The sequence below is a fragment of the Primulina tabacum genome, chromosome 11 (assembly GCF_025594145.1).
Source record: "Primulina tabacum isolate GXHZ01 chromosome 11, ASM2559414v2, whole genome shotgun sequence".
NCBI classification, from domain to species: domain Eukaryota; kingdom Viridiplantae; phylum Streptophyta; class Magnoliopsida; order Lamiales; family Gesneriaceae; genus Primulina; species Primulina tabacum.
In genome coordinates, this window is record NC_134560.1 from 4,664,775 (window position 1) to 4,685,754 (window position 20,980).

The 20,980-nt window shown below is 37.1% G+C and overlaps 2 protein-coding genes across 5 annotated transcripts; both read right to left on the minus strand.

Annotated features, from left to right (window-relative positions):
* Window positions 1-1,451: 1,451 nt before the first annotated feature.
* Window positions 1,452-5,009, minus strand: LOC142518953 (pentatricopeptide repeat-containing protein At3g22690). The gene has a single exon (XM_075621816.1). It carries the CDS (start codon window positions 4,880-4,882, stop codon window positions 2,324-2,326), a length of 2,559 nt encoding a protein of 852 aa, XP_075477931.1. The 5' UTR covers window positions 4,883-5,009; the 3' UTR covers window positions 1,452-2,323.
* Window positions 5,010-6,654: 1,645 nt separating this feature from the next.
* Window positions 6,655-10,149, minus strand: LOC142519252 (protein XRI1-like). 4 transcript variants are annotated; one of them, XM_075622207.1, is made up of 10 exons: window positions 10,008-10,069; window positions 9,349-9,538; window positions 9,081-9,136; window positions 8,872-8,994; window positions 8,155-8,288; window positions 7,996-8,059; window positions 7,806-7,908; window positions 7,690-7,733; window positions 7,484-7,567; window positions 6,655-7,261 (listed from the first exon to the last, which is right to left on the minus strand). In XM_075622207.1, the coding sequence occupies exons 4-10, from the start codon at window positions 8,966-8,968 to the stop codon at window positions 6,987-6,989; spliced, it is 801 nt and encodes a 266-aa protein (XP_075478322.1). In that variant the 5' UTR covers window positions 8,969-8,994; window positions 9,081-9,136; window positions 9,349-9,538; window positions 10,008-10,069; the 3' UTR covers window positions 6,655-6,986. The 4 variants fall into 4 exon arrangements, with proteins under 4 accessions (XP_075478322.1, XP_075478320.1, XP_075478319.1 ...); XM_075622205.1 differs by lacking the exon at window positions 9,349-9,538 and having other exon boundaries at window positions 8,155-8,279; window positions 10,008-10,149; XM_075622204.1 differs by lacking the exon at window positions 9,349-9,538 and having other exon boundaries at window positions 10,008-10,148.
* Between the last annotated feature and the right edge of the window lie 10,831 nt (window positions 10,150-20,980).

Here is a 20,980-nt window from a genome sequence, read left to right on the forward strand (position 1 = left end):
ACAACATCATCAGTTTGACGCATGAGAACTTTCCAAAAGGTCACACATCTCAGTACTACTTTCACTCATGTATGCTTAACCCATCACTCCCACCAAGAAATATAATAATATGTTTCTCGAGAGATTTGAACACATAACCTCACTCTGATACCAATTGTTAGAATCAAACGCTAACCATTATGTTAAAAACTATAGTTCTTAGTCAATATGCAACTTTATTTCTTATACTCATGATAGCATAGAATACACCTACTTGAGTGCTAATGGGTCGGGCTGTTGCGCCTGTACAAAGTAACTTCTCCACTTCCATTTCTTAGTTCTATAAATTTAAAATAGGAAAAAAAATTATATTTAATCTTGTATGTTTGATGTTGCAATTTTGATTTTCCATGTAGTCAAATTTCAGTCTTAGTATACTATCTCTCTCTTTGTTTTTCTTTTGTTTTTTTTTATTTTCTTTCAATTTTAGTTATTTTTCCAATGTGACACTGAGGTATGCAATGTAACATTAACAATCTTGGTGAACAATGACTAAAATTATCCAAAAAAAACCAGGATGATATATGACTAAACTGAAATTTGATAACATCTGGTCCAAAATAGCTAAAACAAGCATACATAACAAAAAAACAAAAAAAATTATAATTTTAGTCATTTCAATTGACACACTTTTGAATGTTAGTCTTGTAAGTTATCAAACATCTTATTCCCTAGGCGGTGGGTTGCAGCTCGACTAACGCCTACCGCTTCTTAGAACACCGGATAGTAGATTCCGAATACACAACTATAGCTCTTGTGAACATAAAGAGGAAACGTAGTGGATCATTATAAACATTACAAAAAGCGGTAGAGGTGTCATAGATTTCCACGAAAAGAGGCAATTGATTTTATTTTATTTTTTAATTTGGACATTGAGGTCACTCTACTTAAGCTTGTAACACACGAGCAATGTGCGATTGGATTGTGTGCGGATATGTGCATATGTGCACATAGAGTTGCTAGCATTGGTGTTCCAGAGAAATTGTGGGAACACATCTCATCATGTTTTCATTGGTTGCCGCATGTTTAAATGAGATTTTGTTTGGGCTTCTTATATTTCACATACTAATCTTCATAATATTATGTGATTGCCAGAGGAGTGAACTTGTTTTTCCCGTGTCAAATGTATATTTATGAAACTGAAACTGAATAGATTTTGACAAATAAAACAGATTATTCACAAGTCATGTATTCACTTTGTCCATTTTTGTATGGTGATGTTTTTTAACTGTTACTGTGTGTTTAAACATGGGTATGTGCTTGCCCGTGCTTTCAGGCATATGTGGTCGATGTTTGATATGAAGGAATAAGCAATCTAGTTCCTAAATTAAAATAGATTATGCACTTGCGGACTTTAAAATGCACATATTAGCGTAGTGTTTCAGCTTTTGTAAATGAATGATGCTGTCAAATATATCACATAAACCTGGATCTTTTCTTTCCGAATACATTTGACATGTCAATGCAACCAAAAAACTGTCTATTTTCTGCTGTTTATTTTGTTAGTCAGACAAACACTGCTTCATTTGTGCCCCGCAATGCAGAATTACTATTTAGATGTGCAAAAAGTTACCAAGAATACATGAAGCTGATAACAATACCTACTGAGCATGGCACCGCTATTACCTATACCTGGTGGATGGGGTTAGGCAACTCAATTAAGCAGACACATGGGCAGCCTCTGCACTACCTTACCAATTTTCATCTAAAGCAGTTAGAAAGGGAGAGGATTGGAGCTGATGATGAGAATGTTTCCCAGGATATGATCATCCATCCTTGTAAAGATGAGGCCAGCATCTGGATCATCAAACAGGTTCGTCGCCACACTTCATCTACATGTCATCTGGCTAAACTCTGGAAGACTGATCCCAGGCATCATGTTCTCATTGATGCCATTTTCCCGAATCTCAGTTCCTGAAGCAAACATCAGGGAGAAGGAAACTATTTCTTGGAAGTAGCTGATAGTGTAACTTAAGATCGACGGAGAAGAAATTTCTTTATTAAACTCTATGTTTGACAGATACCAGGGGTTTGCTTCTCCCATTGATCAGGTGTAATGCAGTCAGTATTTTACTGACTTGGTTGCATATAGTATGTTCGACGAGTTATGTCACCGGTCATTCGATACCATCCTGGTAATTCTTTACCGGACAGGTGTAACAACAGTTTGTGTCTTTATAGGCACAAAGGAATGCGGATAATCGAGTACTTGTGTAAAATGCATATGCTGTTGAAAAGAATTAAACTGAATGTCGTCAATGTACGTTAGATCCATCAAGTTCTATTACCAATAATCACGGCAAGAACATAAACCTTGCCTGAAAAAGTGAAACCTGTTGTTATCACGAATAACAATCTCTCTGGCATATACTTTTGACACGATTTTTGCAAATGAATGGCAGTCCGAGCACATCCTCAGATTTTTATCAACTCGTATGGGCATTCCTTGACCAGAAGAAATGAGCCCAAATGCCAGGGCTAGCTTCTCGCTGTGCCTACCAAGTAAGAATTCCTTCTCTCGTTCATCAACATCCAGCAACACATTTGTTAAATCAGGAAGGTAGCCGGCTTCTCCAATTCTACATTTCATCTCCTCAAGCATCGATGCTGTGAGAGCATTCTCTGGATGGAATTCATCACCTGAAGTGAATTCATAAACTACTCCATTTACCTCAATTGAGCTTGAACCAGGAATTTTCTTCATTCCCTTTTCTTTCATGTGTGTCCTAACTTTAGCAACGTCATCCCATTTGCCTGCAGAAGCATATATGTTTGACAGAAGAACCTGGATTCCGGTTCTTTCCTTAGCAGAATTTGATAACATGTCAGCAGCAAGAGCCGCCATTTCTTGGTCCTTGTGAATTCTACACGCAGCCAAAAAGGCACTCCAGATCGCATCATTAGGTTCCATAGGCATGCTCTTTATGAAATCTAGAACTTCATCCAGCAAACCAGCTCGACCTAACAAATCAACAATACACCCATAGTGGATAATATGTGGAATCATTCCACGTTCCTTCATACTCATGAATATGTTCTTGCCTTGCTCAACTAACCCTGAGTGGCTACATGCTGTCAGTACTCCAGCATAAACTACTTCATCAGGTTCGACTCCTTGACTAAGCATCTCGTTGAAGAGCTCAATTGCTTGTTCCCCGTTTCCCTCCATTGTCATTGCTCCAATTGCTGCAGTCCAAGCAGAGACGTCTCGCTCCTTCATCATTTGAAACACCTTCATTGCATTATTAGGGTCCCCACACCTAGCAAGCATGTCTACAAGAGATGTATTAAGCCGCATGTCACACTGAATACCAACTTTCTGAATGTAATTGTAAGTCCATTTTGCAAGATCAAGAGCTCCTAAGTAACCACAGGCAGATGCAATGCTCACCATTGTCACCTTGTCTGGTGCGATGCCTTCATTCTGCATGGAATTAAATAGTTCAACCGCGTCCCGAAATAAACTATGTTGTACCAACGCACCAATCATTGAGTTCCAAGACACAAGATCCTTTTCTGGCATGTCCTCAAACACTTCCTTAGCCGACTCGATATCACCATTTCTAGCAAAACCTGCAAGCAATGAATTCCACGACACAGTAGTCTTGTTGGGCATCTGATCAAACATTCTGCAAGCCCATTCCTGCATGCCACACTTGGTGTACATATCAATAAGTGAATTTCCAATGTTGTCCCAGTTCTCAAGTCCATTCCTTAAAACATAAGCATGACACTGCCTCCCAAACCGAAATTCACTCAGTTCAGCAGAAGATGAAATAGCAGATAGCAAAGTCACCTTGTCTGGTTTTGGCCCCATATAAAGCATTTCACAAAGTACATCGAGAGCTTCATTCACTTTTCCAAGCTGTACATAATTTGACAAGATTGTATTGTAAAGAACCAAATTTCTGTCCACACATTCATCGAAGAGTCGTTTTGCCTTATTAGGAGCCCCACACTTCAAATACATATCAACAAGCGCGTTTACCAAAATAGTATTGAAAGTTATCTCAGATGCCTCCGCATAGGAAGAAATTTTCTCCGCCAAATTCGAATCCCCCAACTCTGCACAAGCCGATATCACACTGGCCATAGTAACTTCATTTGGCTTAATGTCCTCGTCAACCATTTGAAAAAACAAAGAGATGGCCTCTTTATGCCAATTCTTCCTAGCATACCCACAAATCAAACTAGTCCATGTCACTACATTCCTTTCACTCATTTCATCAAACACTTTTCTCCCTTTATCAATTTCTTCACATTCACCATAGAAATGTATCAAAGAATTCAAAACAAAAATATCACCATAAAAACCTAATTTCACAGCTGATCCATGTAGCTGCATCCCCTCAAAAAGCTTCGAACTTTTCGCACAGGCACTCAAAACAAACGGAAATGTATAGTTATCTGGCGCAACACCCTCAATCATCATACCGACATACAGCAAAATGGCATTTGAAAAAGACCCAGCTGATGAGTTTCCTTTTATCAAAGAGTTATAAACATAAACTCCACTAGTGCTGCTGCAATCCTCTTTATTGTTCTTGAATATCTCGAAAGCTTTCTCTGCATACTCTAAGCTTTCAGAAGACCCCATTTGTGAGCACTTGACAATGAGGTTCGTTAGAGCAGCGGGATCGTGTACCAACCCCTGTTTAGCGAAGTAACCATGTAATTGCTTGATTTCTTGAAGATTTTTGCAAGATTCAAGAGACCCAGGTTTGGGAACGAGGTTATTGGAAATGGAAGCTGATTTAATTTGAATTTGGGTACTCGGAGCTACTGGGTCAGCTGTGAAGGGGGTGGCGAGTGGAGGAGATAATACAAGAGTGGTGAAGGCCATGTATGTCTCTCAAATGTTTGTTGAATGTTCCGGGCCGGAGCTAACCAACTCTAACTGAAATCAACTTACTGTGTGATTTTCTTTAAGATTAATATTTTCTTTACCGCCTATCATATTGTTAACCGGCGGCCAATGCTAATACTTTATCTTATAATAATTTTCTTTGATAAAATACTACCCATTGTTTAAAAATCTTAATAGAAAAATAATATTAGTATCTATTATATAGGATAGATATCTATTTGGATATATTACATCCATATGCTCATTGCTCTTTGCTAACTAATGTTATTTATTTTTTGCTAATATCTTTTAAAAATCATAGAGATTTATTCATTCATATATAAAAAGTGACATGTAATTTCTGTTTAATGAAATATTTTTACTTCTCAAAAAATTTTAGATTATTGGTTAAAGTTAAAAAAAAAAAAATTTGTCCAACTGTCACTTTTACTTGTGCGGTTCAACTTCTGTGAACGAACATGATTACTTTGTGAAGCAAGTTGACAAGGACCGACTAGCCCGGCTCATCCTTCTTTTCTTTCCCTATTTCCTGGTCTCGACTATTGAAAATTTTGTCTATTTCACAGCCATATCAAAAAGTGTCTTACTTTGCGTGATGATCATGTATAACCAACCGTCTCTCCCTGAAAAAAAAATGTTGGGGCAAGGTTCCTAGTCGAGCTATGTTCAGGCATGGCCTGCCTATCTATTGCTAGGTCAGGGAATGACGCAAGGCAAGGTTGCCGCTATGCCTCTCAATGAGACATGCCCATTATTACTACGAAAAGAGCTCTGCCCTTTTCCTTCTTTGCTAAAAAAGTAGTCATTTTCTTAAATAATTTTTTCTCAACAGTCAAATAATACAACTGAAATATTACGTAATTTAAAAGTGTTTGCATCCGGTCCATACAACTGAGATTACTTGTTATAAAAGCATATGTAAACTCTAAACAAGGTGCGACTTAAATAATTTCCTAATTATTTATATTCAAGTAGAGAAATAGCTATTTGGTATTGTTTATGATAATGAAATTCACGATCGTTATCTTTCAATATGCATTAGGTAAACTCCGAGCTAACATAATAGCCTGCAAAATAATGCTTGTCGAGTAAATCACTGCTGGGTAAATATACAATATAATCGTCTGATAAAATGTTGGCAAGATAAATCAAACTCCTTGACCATTTATCGATGACTCACACACTCAACCAATTCTGACATCAGGGATGGGCTATTTCGTTTTTAACTGATTGAAGAAACAAGCATGACTTGACTGATCATCAGTGGATTAAAGTACTAAAGTTCCACGCCATTTCTAGTGGAGTATTTCTTGAACGAAAGAGGGGAGTACAAGGATTTAATCCGTAACCAATTCCATCCGTAGGCGGTGAAGCCACTACAATCTGACAATTCCAAACGAAAAGAAATCAAATGTAAAAATTTAGTTACTGTCTTATAATTTTCTCCAAATTTTTTATGGATGGTTTAAGGAATTTGAGCTTTAGAATATAATAAATATGCACACACTACAAAGGGTAAGCTTCCTTGAATTATTAGAGCAACTCAACTAAAAAAACGCACACGCAAAACACCACCAAAAAACAATTACACGTCAAATATACTAGGTGCAACACTGAATAAATAGGGTGTAAAATTACGAAATATTTGATTACCAATAATTTTTGGTCTCCAAATCTTTAAACATGATTCATTTGTATTGCTTGGATGAAGCATCATTTGCAATAAGACCAAGTTAAGACTCCGATAATAATTCAATACACAGAGTAACTCATCGTCTATGCACATAAGATAGAAGCTTGAGTACAAAGGAGAAAAACAGAAATTAGAACAGGGATTTAAATGAACTAATAAAGATCTCCAGTCCCATAACAACTACAAAATCACATTGTCAAGGGATGCTTTTAATAACAACTAGGAACATCCCACTAGACAATGATAATCATAGGATTAATGAGAGGTTGAAATCTTAAGTACTGCTAAATCATTCTGAAATCAAGAAAATACTGGATATTTCATCTGACATCAGGTGAACTCTGAGAATGATAGTGCATGAAAATTATCGGAAAAGTGCCAATCCTTTTACCCTTTGGTTCTCATAATTGTAATGCTCCCTTCACCGCCTTCTGTTGGAATCTTTGTTTTTCCCACCACAGGCTTCCCTGAAAATGCTGATGTAGGATAAGAAACAGAAGGATCGTCTTCTTGGTCTTGCTTTGATTTTGGTGGAGCGTGTAATTTTTGGTTTATGTCCTCCAAAGTCATGTCTCCATGAGCACCACAGGGTTTGATGAAGGCAAATGGATAGACGACAGATGATGATGGTTTAGGTAGTGTACACATGTACGATTTTCTACCTGAATTACAGGGTAAAAAACAACATAGAAAATAAGACTTTAGGGAAGAAGATTGTAAAATTGAAACCCAAATATAAAGTAATATTTGAGATGATATCCATCGGGCCATAACACCATAATTCTTACCACCAAAGTAACAGAAGAAACGGGATACTTCCACAGATCAAGCTTGACTAACTTGGTTTTCACAAGTAACAATGAAAACGCCGTGTAAACAATTACCTTTGAAAGCACCACTTCGACGACTATTGACGGGGTGATTTGTTATTGCATTAGCATCATATTCTGGAGACATCTTACAAAGCTCTGCACTATCATGTTATGGATTATGCAGTGGTGACAAATGGCGGGAAACCAATGAAACAACAACATAATGCTATTATTTAACATTAATTAACCATCAATAACTGGAACTATTCATGAATTACCTTTAATGTTGATTTGAACATCAGATGCTCCAGACGGATCACACCTATTCAAAACAAAAAGCCGGTCAGAAATCTGTTTTAAATTAACTGATAATGCAAAGAATATGCAAACATACATATCTTCAGCAATGCAATGTATCTCGGTTTCATTAAAGTAATCGGCAATCCACCCTTCAAACGATGGATCCAAGCACTCATTATTGGATGCCGATGCACCATCTAAGAAACAACAAATTATCACTAGATATCATGTTTGTCGATTTGATTTTCATATATCTTGCAATAATTTTTTGAGAGAAACAAAACCTGCAAATCCAGAAACCCACTCTGACATATCATGTATATTAGCTTCAAGAGAATCCTGTGTCTCCTAAACAAAGAACGGTCACAGATTATTGACTATCTAGGAGGTAGGAACCATAAGATGGTGCCCGCAAAATTAACTCTTTTACCAAACAAATGTACCTTGGATCTTAAAAATATGTCATCGTTATAAAGAGGCGCATTCAAAACTTCAGACTCAAACTGAAGCATCCTACGCCTTTTTGCTTGAGAGGAAGGCTCCCTGCATTCCTCTGACTCTGCTTTCCCTGTAACTTCTGCAGTAGTTAAACAACATGCATTTATACCACGATGGGAGTTTTCTGTGCAGCGACAATACCGATATCAACTAATTGTTGTTTCCAGATACTGTTGCCAGATGACATCTCTTCAAATTCGAAAAATACAAGATGCAAACTGTTGTGTGAAGGAATCAATATATAAGACTGATTTGCAATCAAAAAGTGTGCACTTTTATGGGACACAATCTTTTATACAACTTCTTCGTGCATTTGAAACATGTAGAATAATCAATAAACCATTCGGCTATATATGTGCAATGCTTAGTTTTTTAAACCAAGAATGTTAAAGAAGCATGTTACGAACGCAATAATAAATGTTTCGTCACTTGTTCCTCACCCGTCGCATAAATTCACATTTTTAATCTTAACATGGCTACCGCCTACCGGAACAGAGATACATCTGTACCTCTGCCTTTGCTTGTAAGTCCATTGGGTAAGGATGATAGCTGATTTGAAGAAAGTAGAATCGTTCGAAACAAAGAGCACAAACGCAATTACAAAATGAGAAGAAATGGTGACACTTAGTATACGTACAGGATGAGTAAGGCCCCACCCCCACCTTTTTCGATTACATGGCAAGTTAATTCCCCACAGGCCTTGACTGGAGTAGTTTCATCATCTAATATAGAAGAGAAATGGTCTTCGTTTTCCTTCATTCCACCCAAATTCCAATTAGATATTTCTGCTCATCAAGCAAAAATCATCACCCAAGTTCAAACGAGCATTTTACTTGAGGATGGAGGGATCGAAAATGAGAATAAGCCAAACCTATGTTGGTACTGTCCTCAAAATTATACTCCTGACACTCCCAATCCCATGACTCACTGTCATTCAAAAAAAAAATCTCATACAACAACATGAGATGCTGACGATTAAGATCACAAAGTAACATATAAATCATGAAAAAATTAGACACGAAGATCCCAAATATGGTAGAATCAAGAAAATGAAACTACACAGTTTGAACTGATGATCAAAGTAGAACTGTAAGGAACATCTATGTGATTAAAAACAAACAAAATGCACAGCATCTTACCACCCAGTTAGCCTAATAGCATATCATTACATATCTCGGACTTCCAGTTCATAAGTAGTAACTTGGTCCCGGCATTGAGTCGAGGGGAGCATGAGCAAAAAGATGCACCACATTCATCAAATCGACAAAGTTTCAAGTCGTAAACTTAAGAAAGACAACAAAAGGCAGCTCCAAATCCCTTATTCCTAGCCTTTAAATCCAACAACAGACGATGTTTAACTTAGGCACAGAAAAACAATTCCCTCAGCAAATCCTTCACAGACATTTCAAGCAGAATGATCAGCGTGCTCTTTTACAAATTCTTCTATAAAAATGAATTAAAATTATACGTACAAATATCAGTTGTATGAAACTAAAATTGCAAGAACAGAACCCCACACAAAAAAAAAAAGAGAGAGAGAGAGAGATTGAGCCCAAAAACCATCGAAATCCACAGCATCGTCACATTTTTCGCACACGATTAAAGCAACATAAAACCCGAACACACCGAAGATCACACAGAATCAAACTTAACAAGCACCAAGAACAAGCATTTCCAATTTTTAACAGCCCACATAAAGATGGCATTTGGTGCAATAATCAACAAAAAATGCAAAACCGAAACACAACCCAGTGATCTATAATAAAAGAAAAATCAGCAGGCAAACAAACCAACTCACTTTTCGTTATTATTGGTCATTAGGATGGATGGATGGATTTCTTTACATGTGAGTTTAGGTCTCGTCCGATACAACTTTAATATATATAGCATGAAAAGAAACGAAAGTCAATGGAAACTCATTGGTTTAATTAAAATTTCCCACAAAAACTGGAGGGAGTAAAGTGGGATCGCTAGACGGGTTATATTTTTTGTTCATCGGTTTCTCTCTTTCGAAGAAAAATAATATGGCCTTATTAATACAAGTCGAGTTTATGTTACATTTGGAGTAAAAACGTGACAACTCGTGTTAAGAGTTTTTATTGATCCAATTATTCATTAAATGATGACATTAGACATTATTTCACTCCAATGTTGCAATAGAGCAATAATAAAACAAAATACAAAAGTGAAAAATATCATTGTAACTCGACATACAATATTTTACAAACAAGTTGATCCGCCAAAGCATTCAATGTTTCATTTCACTAAAATATAGGTTCCATTATTAAAAAAGTTACAAAGATCGAGTAGATCGATGAGACGACGACACACACAGACGATGGGGTCTAAAAATGTTGCTACCCCGAGGGTAGTGTAGTGGGCACACCCCCTGCATAACTTTTAAGCAGTGGTCTTGCATTGGGTGCAATCAGTGGTAGTTGGGTACTGAATTGTGCATTGTGTGGCGTGTTTCACTCATCCAGCACAATGGAAGAATTAATAAACGCAAAACCAAAAATACGGCTCAGTCCAGTTGTTATCGCATTTAAAGAGTGATGGAGGCACGATAAGCGGCTCTGATCAAATTTTATGTATATCTTCGGTCTAGAGTCATTCTATCATATCTCAGCGTCATTATTCATTAAAGGGGAAATTGCATATACTACTCCGTGATATCCCGAATTGGCATAAATCTCCTTGTGAAAAATTTATCATCTAAAAACTCCCTGTGTTTTTTAATGTCCAGCTTATGCCCCCTCGCCAGTATAGTTTATACAATACGCGCATAAAGTTGCGAATTGTCATTGTTTTATGAGTTTTTTTTGTCTAAAATGCCCTCGTTCGATATAAAATAGAAGACATCTTCTTCTTCTTCATTTCGCGACTTCTGCATTTTCCCATTTTAAAAACCCTAGATTGATCCAAAATTATGAATCCAAATGTTGATGTAAGATATCCCCAAACTCCACTGTGCAAGTGCAATGTTAGGGCAGAGATTAGAGTTGTTCAAACCGAAACCAAACCATCGAAGGGACGTTTGTATTATTGTTGTTATTTTAACAAAATGTGGCTATTTCCGCTGGTGTTTGCCTGAAATTGTACAAGGTGTTGATGTTGGAGGTTCCTACGAAGTGAAGTCTGAGATGGACGCTGGGAATGCATCGACCTCAACGCCAAGGCCAGCAACCGAGAGCTCACTCGACAACGGCAATGAAGAAGTGATGCAAGCTTTGATGAGTTTGTGTAATGGATGCTAGTTATTTAGTAATAAGGTTCCTTGTGTTAGGTTGATGTAATTTGGGGTTATTGTGCTTTGCTTGTAATTTGGGGTAAATGCAATCTGCAGTAACTATGTATTGTTGATTATGAAAACTTTGTTCAATCAACTCTAATGTAATCTGAAATATTAAGTATTTCGATTTATATCTTTGTTATTTTAGTATTTTGCATCTTTTTTTAGTATTTTAAAGCATGAATGCAACATGAAATGCAAATAAATACCATTGACATAAATATGTTGCAAATGTCAACTTTGCAAGTTTTGACATCAAAGTTTTCCTTACAATCAAAGGTACACTGGTTCCAAAAGTAACAAAACGACACAATGAACTTTGTTAGCATATCAATGTTTTACATCAAAGTTTTCCCTCCACATGATGCATTTGCCATTGCACTCACATTTTCACTTCCCATTGCACTTGCTGTTGCACTTGTTGTTGCATTTTCAATTGTTCTTGCACTTGCGGTTGCACTTAAATTTTCACGTGCCTTTGCACTAGCACGAGCATGAGCACGAGCACAAGCAGTGATATAATTATTGATTCCATGATCAAATTTCCCACCATGCCACAACTCAATCCTAACTGTCGATTCCATGATGTCTCTATACTGTAAAGAAAAAACATTAACTTACAAAGGAGATCTACCATACACAAGTCGCAAAGAGAATTCTCATTTCAAAGGAGGGAAAAAAGTTAAATTTAAGCACAAATTTTATCAGAAAAACAATAACTTACTGAGATAATCGATGAAAAACCACCCAGCACAGGTCATAAAGAGCACTTCGTTGACAATATCATCTCCCAGCTCCAACGCTTGGTTTCGAGAAGGTTAGGGCAAAAGCTTCATCGGATTCCAACCCAGCAAAAATGAAAATGAAATAATTGAGCTTATTATTTAAAGATGGACATTTTGGACAATAAAAAATTTTGTTTGACTAAAAGCATGGTTGGCATGCGTGAGCTGGACATTAAAAAACACATGGAGTTTTTAGATGATAAATTTTTCACGAGGGGATTTATGCCAACTTGGGATATCACGGGGGTAGTATATGCAATTTCCCCTTCATTAAATGATATGAGTTCCTCGTATTTTGACTTAATAGATGTTTATAAGTAAAACACAAGGAAAAAATGTTAGTAAATATAGAAAATATTATATATATATGTATATATATATATATGAATAGGTCTCTTGTAAGACGATCTCACGAATCTTTATATGTGATATGAGTCAAACCCTACCGATATTCACAATAAAAAACAATACTCTTAGCATAAAAAGTAATATTTTTTCATGGATGACCCAAATAAGATATATGTCTCATAAAATACGACCCATGAGACCGTCTCACACAAGTTTTTGACTATATATATATAATTGAGATTATAGGAGTATTCAAATCCAATGCGTAATCCCGATAGATAATTTTTAACTTCCGTTAACCATGCCCAACGTTTTTTATTATTATTATTGTAACTTGTAATTAACTCAATTAACCTTAAATTTCCAGTGAGTTACATTGTCTAAAAACGACCTAGTGTACTCGTTTTTTTTTTCTCCCTAACAGTGTATTAAATTTTAATATGCATGAAGTTGACAAGTGGAGGCAATTAATGAAGACTAAAATAAAATGTAAACGAGCCAACAAATTTACAACTCCATGTCATGTATTAGTCATATTTATAGAATTTTTTAAAAAATAATAATAATCGGCCGAGATGTTTGTTATAATTAAATTTTAAATCAGAAACTTCTGTCTTAAATATGAGATTTTGATGTCTATCGGCCATGTTTCTTAGTGTTTTCATACTATATATTTGTATCAACATCTCAAATACCCTTCGTATAAATTAATTAACTTGTTTTGGAATTTATGCTAACGAATCATTTGTCACATGCATTACTACGCATGCGTGGACATTATCATAGCACATGAACTTCTTCTAGCGGAGATTGTGGGAATTTGTGAAAGTAAACAGATCCAAGGATTCGATGGTAGATAAATATATGATACGAATACCATATAATATTTAAAAAATATGGAATAACACTTAAATACTTTGAATAATTAATATATATAATTTAATAAAAATATCTCCAAATGTAGCTCGATTCTTTATTAAAAGAGTACGGGGGAGTCACGTGATGGAAGGATTTTTTAACAAAGGACCACGGATAAAAGCGACAATACTATTATTCACCCACAGAGAAAGGGGACCGTATTATTTAAAAGAATTCGGCAAAGTAAAAGCAAAAAATATAAAATAAAGAAATAAAAAAGAAAAAAGAAAAAAGAAAAAAAAAATCGAAAATTTGTAGGTATGAAATCTCTGCCACTTTTAGTTTTCAACGAGGCTGTTTTTGTACAATCATTAAGTTATTTTCACTTGATTTGTTGCATGAATTGTGTTAAAAACACGTTTTTCTAGAAAAAATTTATATAATAATAACAAGAATTCATGTGAGACGGTCTCATTGATCAATTTTATGATACAAATATTCTATTTGGGTCATCTGAAAAAGTATTGTTTTTTTATTGTAACCTCTCTCACAATAAACCTATTCAAAAATCATAAGATTCTGGAAAAACTATTCGTAATACATTGTATTTTTAAAAAAAATATTTTCATGTCCAATAGGAAATTGTATACAAAATACTTTTGATTTGATAAAATTTAATTTCATATTCTCGTTCATCTTCCTATTTGGACATGAAAACATTCCAACAATAAATTAAGATTGAGGTTTTATTGGTAAGTGGGAACTGGGGAGAAGTAAAACTAGTGACGAGTCTTCCCTGATTGGGTTTGAAATAGTTCTGACATAGTGAAATTAAACGAAATATATATCTATGACACAATGTGAGAATGGTCACCAAGGGCCAAACAAATAAATCCATAAAATCTCATTGTTTGGAGATTGTCCAATTTCAATTTTATTCAATGAATATGGCGCAGTTTAGATCAGATTTGAATTGATCTTGGACAAAGTTGAGAAAATGATAATCCTCAGGAAGATATATAGCAAGGCTATAAAATTTGATCGATTCAATAAGGGAGAGTTTGCAAAAGATTATGTTGATATATAACTGGTTAAATTTATAAATTACAAAGAAATGGAGAAATAAGAAGTGAATGATATTTGATTTAAATTTTTTTGCCACAATCACTTTGTATAAGCATCATCAACATCTCATTAGCGTATGGATTGAAATTAAATTAAGTCGAATCTTACGATTATGTCTAAAGGAAGGTTTGAAATATCTTCTACGTATTTTGAAGTGATTATTTTAGAGACTATAAATCACTTTTGTGAAAATTAAAAGTAAGAAGTGTTTGAAAATAAAAATTCAAAGTTAATATAAGCTCAAGCCAAACTATTTGCAGAAAAATTGCTTTCAAACTTAGTTTTTAGTAAAATGGCAACAATATCTTTAACTTGTATAACATTAGTATCTTTCAATTATCTAAATTTAGGTACAAACGTTATCAACAACGTATGTATATACTAATTATTATATTTTAAATATTTTGTATCGAAAATAAATTATATTTTTATAATACAATCGACAAAACATAATTTTAAATGATTAACTAAACAACAAAAAGAAAAAAAAAACATCACAATCTCACTTCTAGCTAAAACTTACAAGTAGAAACATATATTCACAAATATTCCGAAAGACTTTCACACCGTTAGAATATGAAAAGTGTTTCTTACAATCTTTTCTAAGGTAAAAACTTGTGTGAGACGGTCTCATGAATCGTATTTTATGATACAAAATCTAAAAAGAATATTACTTTTTATTATGAATATCGATAGGGTTTACCGTCTCATAAATAAAGATTCGTGAGACCGTCTCACAAGATACACGGTTCTTTTATAAACACTCCTTAAGAATCATAAACTGTTTATCATACAGTGTCGGGAGAGACTTGAGTTCGACCACAAATTACAAAAGCATAGACGTTTAGTACAAAATTAAAAAATTATGGAGGGCCCATGACAAGGGAACACATAAGTAATGCGGGCTTAGTGTATGGACCACTATTTTAAATTCACCGGCGCGCCAAAATTGAGCTTGGACCGGGTCGTACGTTACCCAAACGGGTCATTGGATTTCCCGTTTAATTGGATATATGGATTCGACCCGTTTTAAAAATCAAGGTAAAATAATTGCTAGATCAAGCATGGGTTTCGCTCATGTTCTAAAGTTATTATTCGCACTATTTATTAGCTAATTATTTTGAAATATTTCACTATATAAACTTGACTATATATAGAGGTACGGTGATAAAAAATTATTAATTTGTTTAAATATAAATAAAATATTAAGTAGAAACTAGAAACTAAAATGGAGAACTCGTTGGCCGATCTATCACTCTCTGTGGAAGAGGAGGAAGATCTACAAATTGACCCATCAAATATTGATCATCACAGTGACCCCTCTAAGGCATGTCTGGTTGGCAGATTCTTACAAACAAAACATATTCATTTCCAATCCATGCAAAACCGAATGGCAGAAATATGGCGTCCGGTAAAAGGAGTTTTTGTACGCGAGATTGGAGATCAACGATACTTGTTCCATTTCTTCCATGAATTTGACATGGAGCGGGTTCTGGAAGGAGGACCATGGACGTATGACAATCAACTCCTGATTCTAAAACAGCTAAAACAAGGTGATGTACCAACTCAGATTGATCTATATACCATCCCCTTCTGGATTCAAATCTATGAACTACCGATCGGCTATATCTCGGAAGCTATCGGAAAACAACTTGGAGACTTCGCTGGACGATTCATTACATACGATAGCTCGAACAATGCGGGGTTCTGGCGCACCTATATGCGTATAAGGGTGGATGTGGATGTACGCAAACCTCTTAAGAGATGTAAGAAAATCCGAAAGCCAGATGGAAATTGGTTCATCGCTCAATTTAAATACGAGAAGCTAGGCTCGTTCTGCTTTGTGTGTGGCTGCCTTGGACACACTGAGAGATTTTGTGAAGTCATGTTCTCATCAAATGACAAGAATATCAAAAAAGAATGGGGACCTTGGCTACGGGCACCGGAGAGGAGAGGATCAGCAGCACCAAAATCATCTAAATGGTTACGCGAAAGCCCAACCACGACGGAGGGAAGTGTTTCCGGCGAAGGGAAAAATGAGACAAATATGGAAGATTTGACAATATTCCGTAATCCAATATTTTCCGATAAATCAGGAGCAATTGGTGGTATTCCAAATAAAGAAATTGTCATGCATGATTTTAGGCGGATAAAAGGAAACTCACCAAACTCAAGATCAACCCCCATACAGGAAGATGTAAGTGATGAGGAAATTGAGCTTACCTTAAATGAAGACAGGAAAAGAAGAAGGGCAACCCACAATAAACATGACAAGTACAGAGACATGGATATGGACAAGGAACCAGCTACAAAGTCAGACACCTCTGAACACGGCAAAAATTATGAGGACAAGGAGGATGATAGGGAAACCATCAATAACACCACTCTTGTGCCTTTTTTATCGGCAGGGCCTGGACTCCAGGCCTGCCGGCAGCCATGATCATCCTAAGCTGGAACTGCCGAGGACTGGGCCATACTCGTGCGGTTCCAAATATGCGTGAGCTAGTGAGAGCTCACAGGCCGGTGGTAATATTCCTATATGAAACTTTGACACACTCAAATAAGATTGAAGAACTTAGAATTTCTCTTGGCTTTGATGCGGCATTCTCAGTTGACAGAGAGGGTCGTAGTGGAGGTATAGCGGTTCTGTGGAAATTTTCGGATCAATGTACGGTCACAGGGTACTCGCGAAACCATATCGATGTAAGAATTACAGAACCTGGAAAATACGAATGGAGATTAACAGGTTATTATGGCTTCCCGGAACAACGAAGACGGCGAGAAGCATGGAATTTCCTCAAGGCTCTCTCGCGTATTAGTCATCTTCCTTGGTGTATTATTGGTGACTTCAACGATATACTTGACTCGAGGGAAAAACGGGGCCAAGTCGAACGCCCAACATGGATGATTCACGGCTTTAGAGAGGCAGTAATGCAATGTAATTTACAAGATATTCATATGAAAGGACACCAGTTTACGTGGGAAAAAGGAAGGGGCAAAGCACACTTTGTGGAGGAAAAACTTGATCGAGCTCTTGCTTCCACATCTTGGGCAACACGATTCCCAGAGGCCTCAGTATCAAACATGGTGGCTACGTGCTCAGATCACTCACCTATACTCCTGGTCACTGAAGGCCAAGAAAAAAATTCGGGTAGCATATCATTTCGCTTTGAGAACAGATGGATGGAAGAAGAGGATTTCATTAGCACTGTGACAGACAAGTGGGCGGCTACAACAAACTCTGAAACTATAACAAACAAACTCAAAGTGCTATCTACTGCTCTAACGAAATGGAGCAAAAAACAACCAAAAATGAATCGGAAAAGCATCGAGGAACTCAAAACCATGATCAATAGGATGCGCTCGTTCACAGACAAGAAATCGGTATCAACAGTTGAAGAGATGAAGCAGAGACTAAATCAATTGATGATACAACATGACATATATTGGAAACAACGAGCAAAACAATTTTGGCTTAAGGAAGGAGACCTTAACACAAAATTCTTCCACTCAATGGCAACAAGGAGAAAGGCACACAATAGAATCCAAAGTCTGACTGATGACACGGGCAAGGAATTCAATGATCCCCGAAATCTTGAACGCATTGCTGGTGAATATTTCAGCCAACTCTTCTCATCAGAAAACGCCTCATATGATGAGGTAATAAATCAGATTGAACTAAAGCTCACAGCAGCTGAAAATAATACACTTTTGTCCCCCTTCACCATTGATGATTTCCGAGAGGCGCTGTTCCAAATGAACCCAAACAAATCACCGGGACCGGATGGGTATAATCCTGGATTTTTCCAGAAATGTTGGCATATCATGGGTGAAGATTTTTTCCATCAAGGTGTACAATGGCTGAACCAGGTAAAATTCCCAAAGGAATTCAATGATACTATTATCACGCTCATTCCGAAGTGTGCAAACCCAAAAACTATGAAAGATCTTCGGCCTATATCCCTCTGTAATGTTATGTATAGGGTGCTAGCAAAGGTGATGGCGAATCGATTAAAGCTGATATTGCCAAAGATAATTTCAGAGACACAAGCAGCTTTTGTCCAAGGCCGTTCAATCATCGATAATGTGATAGTAGCTTTTGAGATTATCCATCACATGAAGCGAAAACACCGAGGCAAACATGGGGATGTGGCACTGAAAATTGACATTAGTAAAGCATACGATCGCATTGATTGGGGTTTCCTGAAACTCATGATGCTTAAGCTAGGATTTGATGATAGATGGGTGGATCTCATGATGCTTTGCGTAACAACAGTGCGGTACCAAGTACGGGTAAATGGAAATCTGGTTGGACCGATAACTCCAAAACGAGGTTTGCGACAAGGATGCCCGCTATCACCTTATTTATTTATCATTTGTACACAAGGGCTATCCACTTTGATCGAGAAAGCTGAAGGCAGAGGCACGCTGCATGGAGTTAAAATCTGTCGTCGGGCCCCGATAATATCTCATCTCTTTTTTGCCGATGACTCATTTATATTTTTCAGAGCAACAAAGGAAGAATGCACAGAATTCAGGAAGATAATAACCACCTATGAGAAGGGCTAGTGGGCAAGCTATAAACTTTGGAAAATCTGGAATATTCTTTAGCAAAAATATTGAAACCCCAAAACAAGATGAGCTCTCCTCGATTCTTGGAGTGGCACAGCCGCTGGACACGGGACGATTTCTTGGTCTCCCATCATTGATCGGTAGTAAGAAGAAGGTAGTTTTCAGTTACTTGCGAGATCGGCTTTGGAATCGTATACAAAATTGGCGGGGAAATGGCCTATCGAAGGCAGGTAAAGAAATATTGTTGAAGTCGGTGGCCCATGCTTTACCGGCTTATTGCATGAATGTCTTCTTATTACCTACATCCCTCCTCGATGAACTTCAGAAAATGATGAACTCCTTTTGGTGGGGAACAACATCCAAAATTCGAGAGGTATACACTGGACGAATTGGAATAGAATCTGCACTCGAAAGGAAAGCGGAGGACTTGGTTTCCGTAATCTCGAAGCCTATAATCTAGCCATGCTTGCTAAACAAGGGTGGAAGCTCATTTCAACCCCAAATACTTTATCATCAAGATTACTCAAAGCAAAGTATTTTCCGAAAAAAGACTTCATGGAAACACGCCTAGGATCGAATCCTAGCTTCATATGGCGAAGTATTTGGTCCTCAAAAGCGATATTGGCTCGTGGATTAAGATGGAAAGTCGGAGATGGGCAGAGTATAAAAATCTGGACACACCCATGGCTAAGAGACTCCAGAAACTTCTATATCCAAACACCGCATACTCAGCAGGAGGAAGTGAAGTATGTGAAGGAGCTGCTGATACCGGAAACTAGGCAGTGGAACACTGGAAAACTCCACGAAGTCTTTGCCCCACGAGATGTTCAGGAAATTATGAATATCCCATTAAATCCGATGGCCTCAAATGATGACCGTATATGGCACTTTAGTGGAAACGGAAGCTATACAGTGAAATCAGGGTACCGAATCATCATGGAAACCATTACCAACCAGGAGCAGGTACATCGCCAGGATGGGGAATGGTCCAAGATATGGAATTTATCAACACCTCCGAAGATACGATCATTCCTTTGGAGAGCAGCGCGTGATTTCCTACCTTGTCGATTGAAACTTCAATCAAGGAATATAGAGGTACCTTCCTGCTGCGTGATATGTGAATCGGGGCTGGAAAACAATTGGCATGTCTTCATTGACTGCCCATATGCAAAGGATTGTTGGAAAATTGCAAAGCTTGATCGCATAATGAAGGATTGTGCAAGAGAAGCAGTATCATTTTCAAATTGGGTATTTGAAAGTCTGAATAAAATCCCAAAGTCTGCACAAACAATCCTCTCGGCTACATTATGGAGCATATGGCGCTTTCGAAATGAGAAACTATGGAACGGTGTGTCCTAGACCTCCGCAAACCACTGTCTCACTCGGCTATGATCTGATATGGAACTGGACTCAAGCACAAAAGAACTCTACAAAAGGACAAGCCTCAAGTTCTCGGCGGGATACAGATGATCGATGGACGAAACCACCTGATCCATATGTGAAGTGCAATGTCGATGCGGCAATGTTTAAAAAACATCAAGCTGTTGGCCTCGGTGCTGTGGTGCGAGACACGACAGGGAAATTCATGGTGAGCAAAACAAGTGTGAAATACGGTATGTTTGAAGTTAAGGAGGCCGAAGCACTTGCCCTTCTTGACGCTATCACATGGACAACCTCTCTTGAACTCCATGATATTATATATGAAACCGACTCAAAGACGGTGGTAAATGCGATCACCTCAAAGAATGTTGACCACACAGAGTTTGGCTCAATAATCTCCGGTTGACGTTC

Excerpts from the sequence above, each read along its gene's own strand:
- LOC142518953 (XM_075621816.1), bottom strand. The coding sequence starts at position 4,882 with ATGGCCTTCACCACTCTTGTATTATCTCCTCCACTCGCCACCCCCTTC.
- LOC142519252 (XM_075622204.1), bottom strand. The coding sequence starts at position 10,099 with ATGCTATATATATTAAAGTTGTATCGGACGAGACCTAAACTCACATGT. Across the intron at positions 8,995-9,080 it reads TGAGGACAGTACCAACATAG|AAATATCTAATTGGAATTTG; the intron begins GTTTGGCTTATT and ends CTTGATGAGCAG. Across the intron at positions 7,568-7,689 it reads TGTTCAAATCAACATTAAAG|AGCTTTGTAAGATGTCTCCA; the intron begins GTAATTCATGAA and ends ATGATAGTGCAG.